Here is an 18,550-nt window from a genome sequence, read left to right on the forward strand (position 1 = left end):
AAATCATCAAAAGATATGCCTATAGAAACTTTTACCAGATTGTTTGCTACTATGGAGGGAGGTGAGGGAAATAAGGATGGCAGAAAAAAATGTGAAACTCATAAACATGAAAATGGATTATTGTTGAAAACTACCTTTGTATGTAATTAGAAAAATAAATTAAAAGTATAAAAAAGATAAATTTTTAGTTCTGTATGAAATGTTACTAAATTTCATTTAGGTTAAATCAAGGCTCTTACCTGGAAGACCATGGTTTCCAGAACTTCCCTGGTTTCCTTCAGTTCCAGCAGGACCTACTGGGCCAGGTGGGCCTGGTGGACCTCTTCCTCCTTTTTTGCCTAAGGAACCTGGGGGTCCTGGCTCCCCCTAAAGATTAAATTTTTATTTATGTAGAGTAAATAATCATAATTAAATTTAAATGCTATTGAAACTATATTTTTAAAAAATGGTATTTCCTTCTATTAATAAAAAGTGCTTCTTTTATAAACTAGTTTTAGATATTTCAAATAGTAGCTGTATAAAGTACAACCAAATAAATATATTTAATATTTCAAGATTTTTGAGATGCTTTAACTCTGGAAATAAAAGCTTACTGTATTGTATCAATCTTGTGATTTATTATTCTCAGCCCATAAAACAATTTAAATCAGACAATGCTTTCTAGACCTAAGAAATATGCCCCCCCTCCATGTTTACATTGCATTAAGATTCTATTTTCTATCCAGATAAGGACAAGAGCAGTTATATAAAACTTATTCCTGCTGAATTACCATGTCACAATGATACAGCATTTTGTTTTTAGTCCTAACTCTAATTTTATCACTAAGGAAACTTTCTCACCTAGGCAGTTGGGCAGGTTGTGACCTGTGCATGATGACCTCCTGCTGCTTCTAGATCAAATGTCAGCTCCTCTGTGAGGCATTAAAGCCTATCACCACTTGGTTCATCCTATTCTAGGACTGTCATTCACTGTTCCCCTTCAGGTCTTCTCTTGGCCTTTTCTCTCACCCTTTCACATATCAGGGCATTTCCTGTCTCTATGTATAGGCCCAGTCTGGGTCCTCCTGCAATGTACCCTCTTATCTCCACCTCATAGACTCCCAGTTTTCCTTCCTAACTCAATTCATTTACCACTTTCTTCAAGAAATTTTTCCTCATCACCTAGCTGCTATTGTCTCCCAAATATCTATTTTATATATGTTCTCTCTCCCAAAAGAATGCAAGCTACTTGAGGGCATAGACGTTTCCATTTTTGTCTCTATTACCAGCATTTAACACAGTGGCCAACACATAGAAGATACTTAATAATTGATCAATTGATTTCACAGGAGTACCCATATCATTGATCACAGATCTTTTGAAATGTTGAAGGAATGTTGAGTTTTAATTCTTTATCTTTAAAAATAAATAGTTCTGTAAGTAATCTAAAATAAATGAGAAGACTATTAAAGTCATGTGATTTTACAAAGTAAGTAAAATAGCTTCTGTGCATGAGAAGATTTGGGAAGTATACTCTGCTCTGACACACTCTTCTGAAATACTGTTTACAAAAACATCAGGATTCTGATTGGTGAAGGGGTAGTGATTTAGATTCCAATGCTCCAGGAAAGAAATGACATGAAATGCAGAGTAGTGAAAAGACCCCTAGGCTTGGAGTCAGAATGTCTTAGATTGAGGTTTCTGCCGGTTGGCTAAGTCATTTATCTTTCCCAGGCCTCAGTTTTCTCATTTGTAAAATGAAGGGGGGTTGCACTAGATGATTTCTAAGGTCCCCTTCAACTCTAGATCTATGATCCTATGTTAGTATGATAGCTTCTCCCTCCTACGGCTATCCTTATTTCTTATAACTTTGCTTTTATGGTGATTCAGAAATTGAAAACAGAATTAGAAAATATATCTAAATTGGAGACAGTGTCTTAATAGATAAAGGAGAAGCTAGACAGAAAATGAGGTGACAGACAGAAATCACTTTGCAAACTTTTAAGTATAGAATAAATATTAGCTATTAGTATTCAAATTCCATAAGGTTATTAAAAATGTAAGTTAAGGTGGAGGTGTATGTAAGGGGAACCAAGCATGTGTGTGTGTGTGTGTGTGTGTGATGGAGAATGTTTTCCAGAGCTTTGAGACTCAGGGAGGAAATTCTTGGAATCCAATTTGAAAGATGAGTTATAAAGAGGAGCATATGTCCTAAAACTCCCAATTTAGCTAAGATAGATTCTTGTTTGTGCCTTACAGTTTCATTTGTGTCTAATCTGATGGCTGTTTAGGAGTTGCTTAAATTTAGCTTGTTCAATAAACTTTTTTTTAAGTAAAAGGCAATTAGGTATGTAATTACATCTTAATTTTATAGAAGAGAAGCACTAACTTGCCCCCACTCAAATTGGAAGGGACAATTCAGTACCCATGAAAGTTGAAACTACAAAATGAATGATAGAAAGAATTACAATTGTGTGACAGCTACTGTAAACAGTCTTATTTGTGGAGCTAGCACCAAAACCTCATTAACTACCAAATTAAGCAATCATAATGTCCCCCTTGGCTAAGCAATTATTTGTTCTTTTTCATCTGAATAAGACACTGGAAAAGATATATTATTTATCTCATCTTCAAATACCCAAGTTAAAACTTGATATCATTTAATCAACAGGTATTAAAATAATCATCATATACCTATAGCCAGCATGTCCATACCTTTGGCCCTGGAGGTCCTGGCTGTGCATCCTTTGCATAACCTGGTTCTCCTTTCTCTCCTTTCATGCCTTCAATACCAGGGAGCCCTGGTCTGCCAGTTACACCTGGGTGGCCTGCAGTGCCCTTTTTCCCCTTTGGGCCTTGAGCAAAGAAACAAATTTCAGATGGCATTCATGAACAATGGGTTATTTACTGACTCCATTCCAGGCTTGAGAAGTCATCCCCAAAGGTTTTAGCTCTTCTGAATTCTGGGACTAATATAACAATCATGAAAGCATTGTAGTCATACAATGACTACTGTCTGGAATTCATAAATATTTAATTATCCATCCCTTAATTATTTTTGTTTTGAAGTAGACTTGTATTATTGTCTCTTTGACTGAACAGATAGCTTCCAGATGACTAGTGGATGAAATGAGATTCAATAAGATTTCTGACCCATCATGACCCTAAAGGGGAGGCTCTTATCAAATGGATTCATGACTCACCTGGCATTCCCATGTGCCCCATATTTCCAGGTCCTCCAGGTGGTCCTGGTTCTCCAGGATGACCCATGGTGCCAGGATCTCCTCTGAGTCCTTAATTGAAAATAAATATTCATTACAAAATTTGCATCAAGAGCCATGACTGGAAATGACTGAAACCCAGAGTCCTGTCCCTTTACTGCTACATCTTTCTCAATGATCAAAGAACAATAATTCTGAGACCAGTGCTAACAGAAATTGAAGACTTTTTGCTATCATATACATTTACCACCATAATCTGTCACTCTATTTTTGTGTATTCAAGACAAAATATAATCCTAGAATTTTATTATATGACAGTATTACAGTTAATGGAGTACATATTACTATTTATTTTTACAGAAAGTAGGAAGCTACCTTAGCTTTTATTAAACTTATTTTGTGTGCTTAATTTTTTTTTAGATTTTTGCAAGGCAAATGGGGTTAAGCAGCTTGCCCAAGGCCACACAGCTAGGTAATTATTAAGTGTCTGAGACTGGATTTGAACCCAGATACTCCTGACTCCAAGGCCAGTGCTTTAGCCACTGTGCCACCTAGCTGCCCCTTGTGTGCTTAATTTTTTTTTAAAAAAAGAAAAATTATGATAAAAACCTGAAATACCACTTAGTATCTATTTGGGGGAGTGATGATTGAACAGTAATTTGATAAATATTAAATTTGTAACAAATTTGTCATTTTAAATTATAATTTTTGAGGAAATAGTGCAGATCTGTTAGAAACTACAGTATTTTTATCATACTCAAAATTTGCTATAAATATAGATTAAACATAGAGCATCTTAAAATGGTTCCCAGTAAGGTTAGTTTAGAATCGATTTGTTGGAATACTGAATCTCTCCTTTTGACTTTCAATAAGAGCATCTTTGGGATCAGATTTCATTAAAACAATTCTTGGAGAAATTGAAGTCTCAAGATAAAAGTTCATAACAGAAAGGGTGTGTATATGTGTGTGTGTGTGTGTGTGTGTGTGTGTGTGTGTGTGTGTGTATGTGTGTTGGCTCCTTTTGGCAGTATTGTGAAGAATTTAGATCCCTTCTCAATATTTTTTTAAATGCATAACATAAAATATATGGAATTGAAATACAGTTATCAGAACAGTTTGTCAAAGAAGTTTACAATGTGGCTTAAGAAGCCTTGCTGTAAGAGAACTTGTTTATACCAGAACAGTTTAACCAACTTCGGCACCAGGTTTAAGTCCTTTGAGGTCCATGTTAGTATTTTTTCCTCTAGTTACTTTTAAGTTTAAAATAGAGTTTCTATGATTCTACCATACCTGGTAGCCCTGGTCTGCCAGGCATTCCATCATGGCCTTGTGATCCTGCTAGACCTGGAACACCTTTCTCTCCTTTCTGTCCAAGACCTCCCAAAGACCCTAGGGTAAAAATAATAATAAAATAAGTGTGTTCTTCAGGTTCATAGGCTTTTTGTTTCAAATTAACTTAACAGCTTTGCTGATTACTATTGTGTCCATGATAGAATCACCTAAGCTTTATTTTCTTTACCTGCATTCAATTCTTGGTAGTTTACTTTTAACTAAAATAATTCAATCAGCCCCACAAAGTGGACTTTCCATTTTCATGTGCCATAGTGACCCAGAGATATAGAAGCCTTAAAATTAGAACCCATAAAAATGAGACCCAGGAATCTGAATTTATAAACTCAAAACAGCTCAGATAGCAGATATTTTCTTTTTTTCCTTACCAAGTAATTGTCTACCACTTTATATTTTACTTTTACTTTACTTTTTTCATTTAGTTCTGCCCCCTCTATTAGTTGCTCTGATTTTCTGACTCATGATCCTTTTCATCTCTTCTCATTTCTGCCTTCCTTTCCTAATTTTTATGTGTATTTCATTTCTCCCGCTGTTACTTCTCTGTTCTTCATCACAAAAGCCATCAGAGTCAAAATGTACATGTGTGCATCCAGTAAACCAGTTAGATTGCAAGTCCTCAGGATCAGGTCAGGCTCTTGTATTTTCTCATATTCTCCATAATGTCTAGCTCATAGTATTTGTTAAATAAATGTTGCATGATTAGAAAAGAAATGAAACTTTCCAATAAATATAACATTTTAAAATAAATAATATTATAAAAACACACCAGAAATATTTATATATATATATATATACATATCAATGAATGTATATGCATATGTGGTCATTTTTTTTGTTTTCTTGCAAAGCAATGGGGTTAAGTGACTTGCCCAAGGTCACACAGCTAGGTAATTATTAAGTGTTTGAGGTCAAATTTGAACTCAGGTCCTCTTGACTCCAGAGCCAGTGCTCTATCCACTGTGCCACCTAGCTGCTCTATATGCAATTTTATCAATTGTTCTTACTATGCCATCTTAGTAAATACCTATTTCTAAGAGCAAATTAATACTGACTACCCATTTGATATATTGATACTCATTAGGGCCAGCATATCAATAGGGGCACATGAGTTTTAGTGTTAGAAAAATTCCCCAACGTTTCAGGATTACCAACTCAAATGCTGAAGGAAGAGGTAGTTAGATACACTCTGGAGACCCAAACTGCCTTTCTAGGTGGGATGGGAGAGAAGGACCCAGACTGCATTTTATTTATATAGTGCTTTTTATAAAACATTTTAAAAAGTAATAGAACAGTTCTCTCTTGAACTGCATGTGTGGAAATGGAAATTTTCATCTTTCTCCCCTCTTTCATTCCATTCCTGTTCCTTTCACTCTCATAGTCATGGACTATGTAAAGAGAATTGGTCACTAAGCCACTCAATGGAAGTCCAAAGAGCTGATGGAACAGAAAAGAATTTCTCTCTCTCTCTCTCTCTCTCTCTCTCTCTCTCTCTCTCTCTCCCCTACTGAATTGCCTTCCTTCCATGCCCAATAGCGTTCTTTGGTATCACTGATAGGGATCATGTGGAAAGGGAGTGAGATCATAAAGGAATCAACAGAAGCCTCCAGTTGGATATGCCCTTACTCAAGAGGATCAACCATTAGAGGCTCAACCACCAGGAAGAACCAGATCATATATTTTGTACTAGAAATGCTGAGACTTACTACGTGAGGGGAAGCTATAGACTCCTGATTATCAACACTTATTTCATTCTCATATCAGTCCTATGATGAAAATACCAAATGTATTGTTCCCATTTTATAGATAAAGAGATCGATATGCAAGTTAAATAGCATGTCCACTGTCATATAGGCAGAAAGTCCCAGGTGTAATTCAAACAATTCTCTTGACTCCAGTTTTCATAATTTTTCCCACTATACTATGCAGGTAGACATAATATTTTTCTTAGAAATATGCATATATTTTACATCATGCTCTGTAAAAGGTTTGAATTAAATGAGATACTGAAATATGAGGGTACAGGGGCCTAAATATTAGGTCAAAATATATCTTACATAGTAACGGAAATGGTATTGGGATTTCCTTATAAAAGGCTTACAGAATGCTAACAAAATCATAGAAATAATCCATGACAGTAGTTATAGGTTTGTCTGCCAAAGCAGACTCAATCAATCAAAATAAAACTGTTTAAAATACGTTAGATCTGCTTGTTGTAATTGTGTCAGTAATTACTTTGTATCATTACTTGAATGTTTGTAACATTACTTGAATGTCTGTAATATTACTTGAAAGTTTGTAATATTCCTTGAAATAGTGAATTAACAGTTTTTTAAAACATGACAGCATGATAGTATTATTTCATAAGAAGTTATTTTTTCCAGCTAAAAGTGAAATGCAGTCCAGGATTTTGTAAATCTAATGATCATGAATTTTCTGGGTTAAAATGAAAATAAGAAAGGTTCCTAAAAAATACCTCTGTTTTCTAATTTTCTTTTAAAATAAAAGTACTTCTTTATGATAGCTTTTTTCCTAAATTCATTTCTGTGTTTTAACAAGAGAATGATAGTTTGTCAGCAAGTAATAGAGATTTTGTTAGATCTTTATTTCTTAAAGAATATGAATTTAAATGAGCTTTTATTCCTCCTCAGATAAAACGAACAAGTCAACAAGCCTTTATTAAGAACTCACTATCTTCCAGACGAGAGATGGAGAAAGTCCAGAGCAAGGACTATGACTGACCTTTCCCTAAACTGCATCATCTGAGAGGAACAGCCCAATCAAAGAAAGGAACCCCAGTAAGGAGGGATCTTACAGAGGGAGAAGGTACTTGGTCTTAGTTTTAATTCATATGGCATATTAATATTTTCTTTTTGCTTTCTGTGTACATTTGATTAAAGTTTGACAAAAAAAAATACAGTCTAGGCCTTTTTTGTTCATCTTGCCTCAATTGTTTTTTCACCTTTCTTTCTATTATAAAACTAATTGAATGGGGTGGCTAGGTGGTGCAGTGGATAGAACACCGGCCCTGGAGTCAGGAGTACCTGAGTTCAAATCTGGCCTCAGACACTTAATTATTACCTAGTTGTGTGGCCTTGGGCAAGTCACTTAACCCCTTTGCCTTGAAAAACCTAAAAAAAAAACAAAAACCAAAAAACCTAATTGAATGCCAAATTGAATATATGTGAGTTCCAAGCTACAAGGCAATTAGCTAATTGTTAAGTGTACATAGTGATTGTAGATAACTTTTCAAAATGACAACATGTAGACATTATCTGTTACAGACAAAATCTGGGAGTGTCTATGTAGCAGAATCCAGTCCCAGTGCTCTCCAGGACTGTCTAGAAGACTAAAATAAAGTTTTAATTACAGCCTACTTTCTCACCAAAAGAGCTGAAGTATTGGAGATTATAAATATAATTTTATCCTGGTACACTGTGAACGCACAGAAGCACAAAAATGCTCAGAAACACACATATAGCCAAAAAAGTGTTTTAGATGCAAGAACTCTCCTTACCTTCTGGTCCTGGTTCCCCTTTCTCCCCAACATCAGCTGATATCATTGATGGACCTCGATTTCCTTTATTACCTCTTTCTCCCTTTGCACCAGGAAGTCCTTTCTTCCCCTTCCTTCCTGGGATTCCAAAGCTACCTAAAAAGAGCAGCAATAACATTTGTTTTTGATTATGATTTTGTTATAAAATCTTGGGAAAGATTATGGATGATATCTTACCCCAAACAAAAGGCAATGGAAATGTTAACTGCAACTACTGGTCCATATTCCTGCTTTATTATTGTTATAAAATTTTTATAAGAATTATAGATGCACATATGGACAGCATCATACAACTGACTCAGATATAAAGGATGCAACATCTTACTTTGTTTACTTCAAGAATTTGACTCAGTAAAATAAGAGCTGTCTTAAATGTCATAATGCCATAATGTCAGGATAGCACTCAAACGCACACAGCATTATTAAAAAAAATTTCATGTTGTCTAAGGTATATATAACTGGAAAAATTATATAATTTCATATTATACATGAAATATATGTATTATATATGACATATATTATATATGATATATATATATATATATGTATAGTTGGCATACTATACAGGAAGATAACTTCCAGTGGATATGTGACTTAGATATAAACAAACATGTAAACAGATTAGAATATGGATAAGGGAAGAATTTATGATCAAATAATAGGAAGAATCACATGAGATAAAATTTAGAATTTTGATTATATGAAATTAAAAGCTTTTGCAAAACAAATCTAATGCAAAAATTGTAAGGGAAATATCTGAGTGAAAAACATCTTGGTAACAGAAAATTACAATGAAAAAACCATAAATTTTTCTGGTAAAGGTCTGTTATCTAATATATATCTATATATATATATCAATTATATGAAAAAATGCTTCAAATAATAATTAGAGAAATGTAATTAAAACAACTGTGAAGTGTCACCTCCTCACTATCAGACTGGCAGATGGCAAAAGAGGAAAAGTACAATTGTTGAAGGGATGATAGGAAATAGGTACATTGTTATACTTTTCTATGAATTGGTTCAGCCATTCTAGAAAGCAATTTGGAACTAGGTTCACATAGTTAGCAAACCTTTCTTAATGGATGACCCACTATAACCTCAAACACATCAAAGAATGAGGAAAATTATACAAATATGTATATATATTATATAAACACATGTGGATCGATCTTTCTATCTATTTATCCATCTATCCATCTATCTATCTATCTATCTATCTATCTATCTATCTATCTATCTATCCATCTATCTATCTATCTAACATAACTGCTCTTTTTGTGGGAGTTAAAATGGAAAATTAAGGGGTGGCTTTCTATTGTGGAATGGTTAAAAACATTGTAGGATGTGAATACTATTGTGCTATAAGAAATGATGAAATGGGCAGTTTCAAAGGAAACTGGTCACACTTATGAACTGATGCAGAACAAGGAGCAGCACTAGGAGAACAATTTATACAAATAAACAACATTATAAAGAGAAACAACATTTAAAGACTTCAGAACTCTATTCAGAACAATAAGTCACAAATTTGAGGGAATGAATATGAAGCATATCATTCACCTCCTGATAGGTGAAATGTGGAAAAAACATTTTTAGACATGACTAATATAGGAATTTGCCTTATCAGACTATGTAACTGCATGTATTAAAGGCTTCATATTTTGAGGATTGAATTTTGTTTGTTTAGGCTCAGTGAAAGGTGGGAGTAGTAGTAGGGACATATTAATAAAAATGTTTTTATTTTAGTTGAAAAATATAAATAATTAGGTTTTTTAAAAGGAAAAATTGAATTGTTCATGTAGTGTTAATATTAGGCAAGATTTGAGCAGGCTGACTGGTCCATTGGTATCTATAAGACAGTTAAGCATGGGAAGATTTTCAGGGTAGTTTCTCTATAGAGGATTTGAAAGATAGTGAAATATTATATTACGAGAAAGCATGAATAGTTGTGATATAAATCACTGGATCACTCATATTAATGACCTCCATTTCATTAAACACACACATACACACACATATCAATCCAGCAATAATCTAGGAACAGATGTAAAACCCAAACTACTATGAATTAAAGTGGAATACAAGGCTAAAAACTTTCCCAGAGCATCCACAAATTTTTTTGGGTTACAGAATAAATGATATGTGGGGGGAGGGGGAAGGGCAAAAATAGAAAACAGAAAAAAAGTATGATGAAATGCATTATTTTCAAAACTTTTGCACTGAAATGAACATGTGTCTTGGTGTCTTTCCTAAAGATCCAAACATAACATATCACGCTAAATGCTGAAAATAGATAATAACATATGTAATCACAGCTGACATTTATATAATGCTTTAGATTTGACAAGATGTTTTACTTACATTTTCTCACTTGATGCTCATGGCCCCTCTTGGAGCTAGGTTTACTAAAATAGGTATTATTATTATTATTATTATTCTCATTTTACAGATGAAAAATTGATAGCTATCAAGAAATATAATCAGAAATCAAACCGAGGTTTTTTGAATTCAGATTCAATGTCTTTCCACTACATTATGCATATCTTTCCTGATATAACTTACCCTTATGTCCTGGGGTACCTGGGTTCCCTGGAATCCCAGGAGCCCCAGTTCTTCCAGGATAACCCATCATGCCAACTTCTCCCTTTTGGCCTATGGAATTGAAGCAACATAGATGTTTTGGATTATCAAAACAAGAAAATCACATATTTGAATCAAATATCTTTTGTTGCTTAATAGTAGGAAAATCAGCCAAAGTACCGGAAAAGACAATCTAAAATAGAAACAGATATTGAGTCAAAGGATGAAAATGGATTAGAATGGAACCAAGATGGTGAAGTAGAGGCAGCAACCCAACATAACTCTCCTAACATTCCTCTCCAAATAACTGAAATAATTTCTCAAATCAAACTTAAGAGAGGCAGAGCCAACAAAAGCTCAGTGAGACATTTTTCCAGCCTAAGACAATGTAGAAGATTGGCAGGATAGGTCTGAGACATCAAGGTTGGAGCAGCACCAGCTATGGACTTTGAAGGTGACTGTGAAAATGGTGGCAGCAATTTGGGAGCTCTTAGTCCAGAGATAGTTTTAGGGTCAGACAACTGATCAGAAAGAGATTACGAGGGACCCTTTGCTGGCATTGGGTGCAGTTGACACTGATTGGGGGGCTATATATTGTTTATATCCAGTTCTAGGTTGCAGTTCAAGGATGGAGAGGAGCACTTGCAGTCAGACATAGGGGTGATAGGTACTTTGGTGGCAGTTCTTCCAAGGCAGAGAGGAGTGTACGAATGCTTTTGGTTTCAGGGGATCTGTTCACAGTTTCAGGACCAAGAAGAACACTACCACTTGCAGCTACAGGAGAGTAGGGGGGTTCTTACTGGGTGAATACCAATGCACCAACCAGAAGAGCAGTAACCATACTTCTCCCCAGATCACACCACCTTAGAAGTACTTAAAACTTGAAGACTTTCCTAGAACTAGCTTTGAAAGCAGTGAGGAAAGTCTTAAAACATGGGACAATGCCTTCTCATCTGCAGATGAACAGAACCCAACTTTAACATAAAGTTCAAAGACAAAAAATAGGCTAAAAAATGAGCAAGCAACAACAACAACAAAAAAGAACTTGACCTTAAAAAATTACTAAGTAGCAGGATGACCAAGACACAAATTCACTAGACAACAATGTGAAAACAGCCAAAAGCACAACCTTATAGAAAGATGCTAATGGACACAAGCCCAACAAGAATTATTAGAAGGGTTAAAGAGACAAGAGTAGTAGAGGAGAAACTGAGAAAAGAAATTAGAGTGATGCAAGAAAATTATGAAGAGAGATTTAACAGTTAGAAAACAGAGGCACTAAAAAAAGAGTCAAAGGAGAGTTTTCTGTAAGTGGTGAAAAGAAACTTATTTGTCAAATAGTAAGCCAAAGGTCCTGTTTTCCAACCTTGGTACTAAATATATTTTTGGAATGGCTAAAGAATATTGATCCAGTTTGGAGCAAAGATGCCATTCCTTAGTTTTCTCTAGAGGAGAACAGAAAAATGCTTATATCCTTAGGAAACCAAAGAAAGACCCTCAATAAATGCAAGTTAAGAATAAATTATTACATTTTATTGACATCAACCTCTAACCCTTCTAACAAATAGTTCAGAATAGATATCTCATAATTTAAAAATGTATATATACTACCTGGTGGGCCTGGGTGTCCTGGAGCTCCTGGATATCCTGCTGCACCTACAAGCCCTTTATCCCCTTGATGACCTGGAAGTCCTGGTGGCCCAGGTTCTCCTGGGGATCCAGACCTGTCTAAGCCGGGTATCCCTGGGTCCCCTTTAGGACCTTCCAAGCCTCTGTCTCCTTCAAAAACAAAACCAAAAACATCAATAACTTCAATTCATATGCCTATTTTAATGTTCAAAAATAGCTTTTCTCAACAATCTTAAGGAATAATTAACATAAATAACATGATATTGCATATGAAGAAACTGAGATTCAGAGGTGGGAATGGGTTCCCACATGGGCAACACAGTTCTTTATTAAAACTCAGACCCCTTTTATCTGAATTCAGGACTGCCAATATTACACCATACTGACTTTCAACAGCAGCAACAACCTTCCTTCTTCCACATCTACCAAAACCTGATAAATAGTGAAAGCATAGGGGATGACAATGGAAATAGTCAAGTAAATTTGGGAACTAGAACAATCAGCAAGCATAATATTTTTTGCCAGTATTTTTTACCAAGATTTTTATCACTGTGTTGATGCTGTTATTATGTTAAGGAATCTGTATTTAGTGGACTGTACTGAATAGCTAAAAGGAAACTGAGCACCAAATAGTTTCAGTAACTTGTCCAAATCAAAAGCAGAAACACAGATGACAAACTCAGCAAAAGAAAATTCAAGCTCTCCATTATGTGGGGTGACTTTAATTCCTGCATAGTTGTGGTGGATATTCATTTATTTTCAGTTACTATAAGCCAAGCTTCATATTTTAGTCCACATCATCTGCCATTTTAGTGTTTGACACAGTAGTATATCTACCTTGTGGCCCTTTTAGTCCATTTAAACCTGGAAGTCCTTGGGTTCCTTTGGCACCTGGTAAACAGATTCCTGGAATCCCATCATATCCTGGAGGTCCAGGAAGACCAGGTTCTCCTGGAAAAGAGAAATGGACAAACATAATCACCTGGGCTATAAGAAGTCACTATGAAACTTTGAGTAGATCTTTGATCTCATTGGTGTGTGCACTTTTTCTGATACTCAAAGAATTCTGTGATTTCATCAACATAGAACTCCCCCCCCCCAGTAATGCAGTTCACAGTCCATCTATGACTGCCCATTCTCTGCAACAGTTGCCCATAGTCTTCAAATTCATTTGTCCACAAAAGGTCTATTCAATATTCTGGGGACCTTTCTCTTGACATGTTGAGTATACTTACAGAGCCCTAGGATGTCCATAAGTTATCCCCCTCCCTTTCCCAGTGTGATCAGCTTGTCTTTCTAGATCATATATTTATTTGATAACTATTAGAGATCTTTGAATTTCTCTTCAAAATATTGAAACTTGTTCACATTTAGCAATGCAGCTCTCCATAGTTCATTGAATGATATTTTTTAATTCTCTGAAGACTGAGGTATTCCATGACCCACAGCTATACTGTAGAATATTGGAATATAAAAGAGAAAAAGGTTTGTTTTAGGGAGAAGTTTGAGGTTATTAAACTGTACTGTTCCAGAGGTAATTCAGAACAAACTTCTATTCTAGTTCTGGGTTCAACTTATTGTCTATTTATATTTAGTATGTGTCCAAGAAGAAACATTGTGTGTATGTAATATGCACAAATACATACACATATTTAACTCAGTGCTCATTTTAATATGTATTCTACATGTGTTATGTATGTAGATAGATCCATATATATGCATATATACATAAATATAGATCTATGCGCACATTTTATTAACTACAGACATATTACTAATATATATATATATATATACATATTAGATGAGCTCTATAGATTGTCCATCTGACTGTATGTTATAATCTGGACAAAAGATAAAATTCATTCATGATTATTGTCACTACAGTAAATTTTTATTTGTTTTGTCCCTGCCATGCAGGGAAAAACTTAGGGAAGTAACTTTTTAGAAAATACTAGAAAGAAAATTATACTTATTTCTGATCTAGACTAATCCATTTAATGTGGGGATTTCCTAAAGTAATTGGAACTTCAATAGTCTCTTTAATTAGGAATAAGATGCAGGGTAGTTTAATGGATAGAAAGCTGGGCTTGGAGACAGGAAGACCGGGATTCAAGTCCTGCCTCTGACATATACTCCTTTTGTGACCCTGGGCTGGTATCTTAACCTCTTAAAGATAGATATATACAAACCTCTAAGTTTATAATTTTCAGAGGAGGTGCCCACCTGCATTATTAGAGTTTCTGTATCAATGAAATCACAAGTCCAGTCCCTAGTTCTTTCTGACTTCCCCTCTTCTGAAAGAATAAAAGATCTAAGAAACTGTCATAAGGCAAGAAAGAATATGTTGTTTTAAAGAAGAATGACATGGATCATAGTCTTTTGTTTTCTTTTCTTTTTTTGCAAGGCAATGGGGTTAAGTGACTTGCCCAAGGTCACACAGCTAGAGATCATAGACTTTCTAAGATGCCCTATTATATTGCAGAGATGACCATAGAAAGCTTTGCCAATAGAGTTTAAGCCTGAGCCTTTTCTTCCAAGTTGTCAAGTCCTTGGGTGGTAATTGAGTCTGTCCTCTAAGAATCAGTGTTGTTAGCTGCAGTGATACTAATTCTAAATGGTTATCCCCTTGGCAATGTAACTACAAAGTCAGTCTCCTAAGTCATAGAAAAGTTGTGCTGAGCATGGGTGGATTCAGGAACTATGCCATGAAGCCCATCACATCTCTGAATCAGTGAAATAAAAATAAAAGATAAAAAACTTGCATAATGCTTACATCATAAAGCATTCTTCAGTCCAACTTTGTAGATCCAGGACAGGCCTTGGAGTTCCAGAGGATAGAGATCTGGATGTATACAAAGTCTAACTCTGATACCCGCTAGTTTGTGACTGTGGGAAAATTAGTTTCTCAATTCCTCAAGCATTTCTGTAAGACTCTAAGCTACAGAATATTTAGCAATCAAAATCATTAGGTGTTGGCACATCTGAAATTCCCTAAACTGTTGAAATTACAGAGAAAGAATAAAATATGTGCTGGGGGGGGTGCCTATGCTTTCTCTATGGTAGAATTTCTCAACAATCTTAAGGAAAAATTAACATAAGTAACATGATATTGCATATGAAGAAACTGAGATTCAGAGGTGGGAATGGGTTCCCACATGGGCAACACAGTTCTTTATTAAAACTCAGACCCCTTTTATCTGAATTCAGGACTGCCAATATTACCCCATACTGACTTTCAACAGCAGCAACAACAACCTTCTCTCTCTCACATCTACCAAAACCTGATAAATAGTAAAAGCATAGGGGATGGCAATGGAAATAGTCGAGTAAATTTGGGAACTAGAACTAGAATTTTTCTAAATTCTCCAAGAGTGGCTTTCTTTCTCACATGTCCTTCTCCACCCACCCGTAGAACCTAACAAATATGATTTTCCTTTATGTTAGTGCAGCCCTAGTATGATTGCAAATAACCAAGCCAAGTACCTGGTGGCCCAGGAGGTCCTTCCTTTCCTGGGGGTCCTGGAGAGCCTGGAAGTCCAGGGAGTCCAGGTTCTCCATTTTCCCCTGAACTTCCTTTTTCTCCTTGAAAACCAGTGATTCCTGGTTTTCCAGGCATTGCTGTCCCTGGATCTCCCTATAGCACAGAAAAATCATATATAATCAATAGGTTGAAGAGATATAGAAACTTCAAGAGACTGAAAAAAAAGGGAATAGTGTTGGGGTGGGTCAGAGGATCAGCCTTACCAATATCTGCTTTTCTCACATTGAACTAATCGCTTGACCCTGAACCTCAGGCTTCTCCTCTTGTAAAGTGAGGGATTTGGACTATATTGAATGTTTGATTGAATGAATGAATGAATGAATAGTGTTTATTGTATGTATCTATGTTAAGCAGCAGTGATACAAATATAAACATGGATAGCCCCGGACTTCAAGAAGCTTATATGGTTAAGGGGAGATGACACATATAATAATACGTGGTGTCTGAGTCTGGGTCTTTTGATTTAGAAAGAGATGGGGAATAGAGCCATAGGGTAATAGATTATGCCCTGTCCCCTATATAGTATTGATTTAATTATGGTTCCAGAACTGAAAAGGAAGGATGCGTTGGGGGAGGGAGCACCAAAGAGGATTGCAGGATATTCTACAGGATCTACAGGAAATTTAGACCTGACTGGGGCTGTCTAAATATGGTGGGCCATGTGGGACTTTCAGGAATCAGGAAGAGAGGCCTATGGCAGAAAAGGTGCATTCCCTTCTAAATCTATGAAATTATAACTTGCACAAAAACACACAATTTGTAACAATTGTCTTTACATGTAATTGAGAAAATATTATTACAATTAGCATTATAAACATTTACAATTTATATATAATTTAAACATAATAATATAAATAACAGAATAAATTAAAAATATTTTTAAAAATAGCAGGTCAGAATTTGAACCCAGGTCTTCTCCCTCCAAATCTCACTCTGCCATGCAGAACTTCACATTTAAAATTTTTTGTTTACTTAAATTCAAAGAAACTTAGAATTAAGAGGAACATAGAGGTCATTTGATTCTACTCTCTTTTCTTTTTTAAAAGACAAAATAGAAAAATGACCCCTGAATTTCCCATTTCCTACTCTAACACACTTATTAGACATAGCAGTTAATTCGGTTTTCAAGCTAGCCAGGATCATATAATGTGGACAGGCTATGCACCCTCATTTTTCAGAGATTCGTATATGAAGTTAAGTTGTCCAAGGTTGAACAGGTAATAAGTAGCAGAGGCAGATCTGCCCTCAGATCCTCTGATTTCTAAATCTAGAACTATTTCTTTTGGAAGGCGTAATGTCAAGCCTCGCTTTCTGATCAGCTAACCTCTATAGCTGCTATTTCAGTTTCTTCATTTTTTTCTACCATTCCCTTTCCTGCTGTCGTTATCCAACTTCAAAGTCAGAGGAAGAGATAGATCTCCACACATTTCACTTTAATATCTAAGAGAATTCATTTTAAGGTAGCAAAGAGTCAGACTTTGTTTTTATCACAGGAGTCACACTAGGTTGAAGAGTTAAACCCATGTTGGCTTAAGATTTTCACAAAGAATATGGGAAGCCATACACTCTAAATCCAAGATTTAGGGGTGTTCCTGTATTCAGAATGATGGATTAGACATTGAGGGTGTTTTTAGATTTTTAGGACAGGACCAGGTAAGGTGAATGTCAGACTCTACCTCCGAGCTACAACTGAGTTTAGAGTGAACATCATCTTGCCTCAGGACACCAAAATTTATAGGGCACTATAGTATCTGAACTTCAACAGCAGCCCTAATGCTAAGTTGAATTTACTATCAATTTATTTGCATTATTTTACATTATTATTATATTATTTTAGCATTAATTAATTATATAACTAAGAATCAGCACAAATTAGTAAGTGAGGAGATGGTGTGCATCTTCTCCCAGTTCTATTTCTCTCTAATCCAGAGTGAGCTCCTTTTATGACGGGGATGGATTTGCCATGTCCCTCGGTATGTTTTCTGCTCCCCCCCCCCAACCCACATGAACTTGTCTTGGACAGTAGATTAAAGAATGCTTTTCTTCTTTGCTCCAGGCAAGTTTCCCGAGGGTTGTCCAGGCATGGAGAATGGTTTTTAGGGTTTGGCTTCATTTCCACAGTGGGGATCCAGTCATTGCCTCATGCTTTCCCCATAATCCTACTTGAGCTTACAACTACTGTATGCTTTTGTTTTGCAAGTAAGACAGATATTTAGAGACCCCCCCGCCCCCCACCAAGCATAACTTGTGGACCTTTCCTTTTTTGACTAGAAGATAGCAAGGGGCTTTTTTTGTCATACTACTTGAGAAGGAAGGGAATTGCTCTTTTTAATTTTTAAGTCACACTATTTTTTTGAGGCAGTTGTTTTTATTATGTAATAAATTGTATAGAACATAAAAGGTACTTAGGGACTATCTCATTTAACCCTCTAATTTTACAAATGGAGAGTGCATTTTAGATACAGAGAAGTTAAAGGACTTATTCAAGGTGACACAGCTTTAGTGGAGGAGTCAGGATTGGAATCCTCTTTTTCAATGCTCACGTTTATGTTTTTCTTATTATGTCTTGCTGCCTTTTATTAAAAAGTTGGTATCATTAAATGCTATGTAGCCTGAAAATGGCTTAATTAAATGCGTATTTGCTCTATTTGCATCAGAGATAACAATGACTTTATCAACAATAATGAGTTT

The 18,550-nt window shown here is 35.5% G+C and overlaps 1 protein-coding gene across 1 annotated transcript in view; it reads right to left on the reverse strand.

Annotated features, from left to right (window-relative positions):
* COL4A3 (collagen type IV alpha 3 chain) overlaps positions 1-18,550 on the reverse strand; it is a 179,239-nt gene that overhangs the window by 39,778 nt on the left and 120,911 nt on the right. The window contains exons 30-38 of the mRNA XM_074191247.1: positions 15,802-15,952; positions 13,153-13,266; positions 12,298-12,465; positions 10,669-10,758; positions 8,065-8,199; positions 4,491-4,589; positions 3,183-3,272; positions 2,695-2,834; positions 240-366 (exon numbers count right to left, since the gene is read on the reverse strand). Coding sequence (XP_074047348.1) covers positions 240-366; positions 2,695-2,834; positions 3,183-3,272; positions 4,491-4,589; positions 8,065-8,199; positions 10,669-10,758; positions 12,298-12,465; positions 13,153-13,266; positions 15,802-15,952 — 1,114 coding nt within the window. The remainder of the gene's footprint in view (positions 1-239; positions 367-2,694; positions 2,835-3,182; positions 3,273-4,490; positions 4,590-8,064; positions 8,200-10,668; positions 10,759-12,297; positions 12,466-13,152; positions 13,267-15,801; positions 15,953-18,550) is intronic.

Source organism: Macrotis lagotis, chromosome 6 (genome assembly GCF_037893015.1).
Source record: "Macrotis lagotis isolate mMagLag1 chromosome 6, bilby.v1.9.chrom.fasta, whole genome shotgun sequence".
Taxonomy (NCBI): domain Eukaryota; kingdom Metazoa; phylum Chordata; class Mammalia; order Peramelemorphia; family Peramelidae; genus Macrotis; species Macrotis lagotis.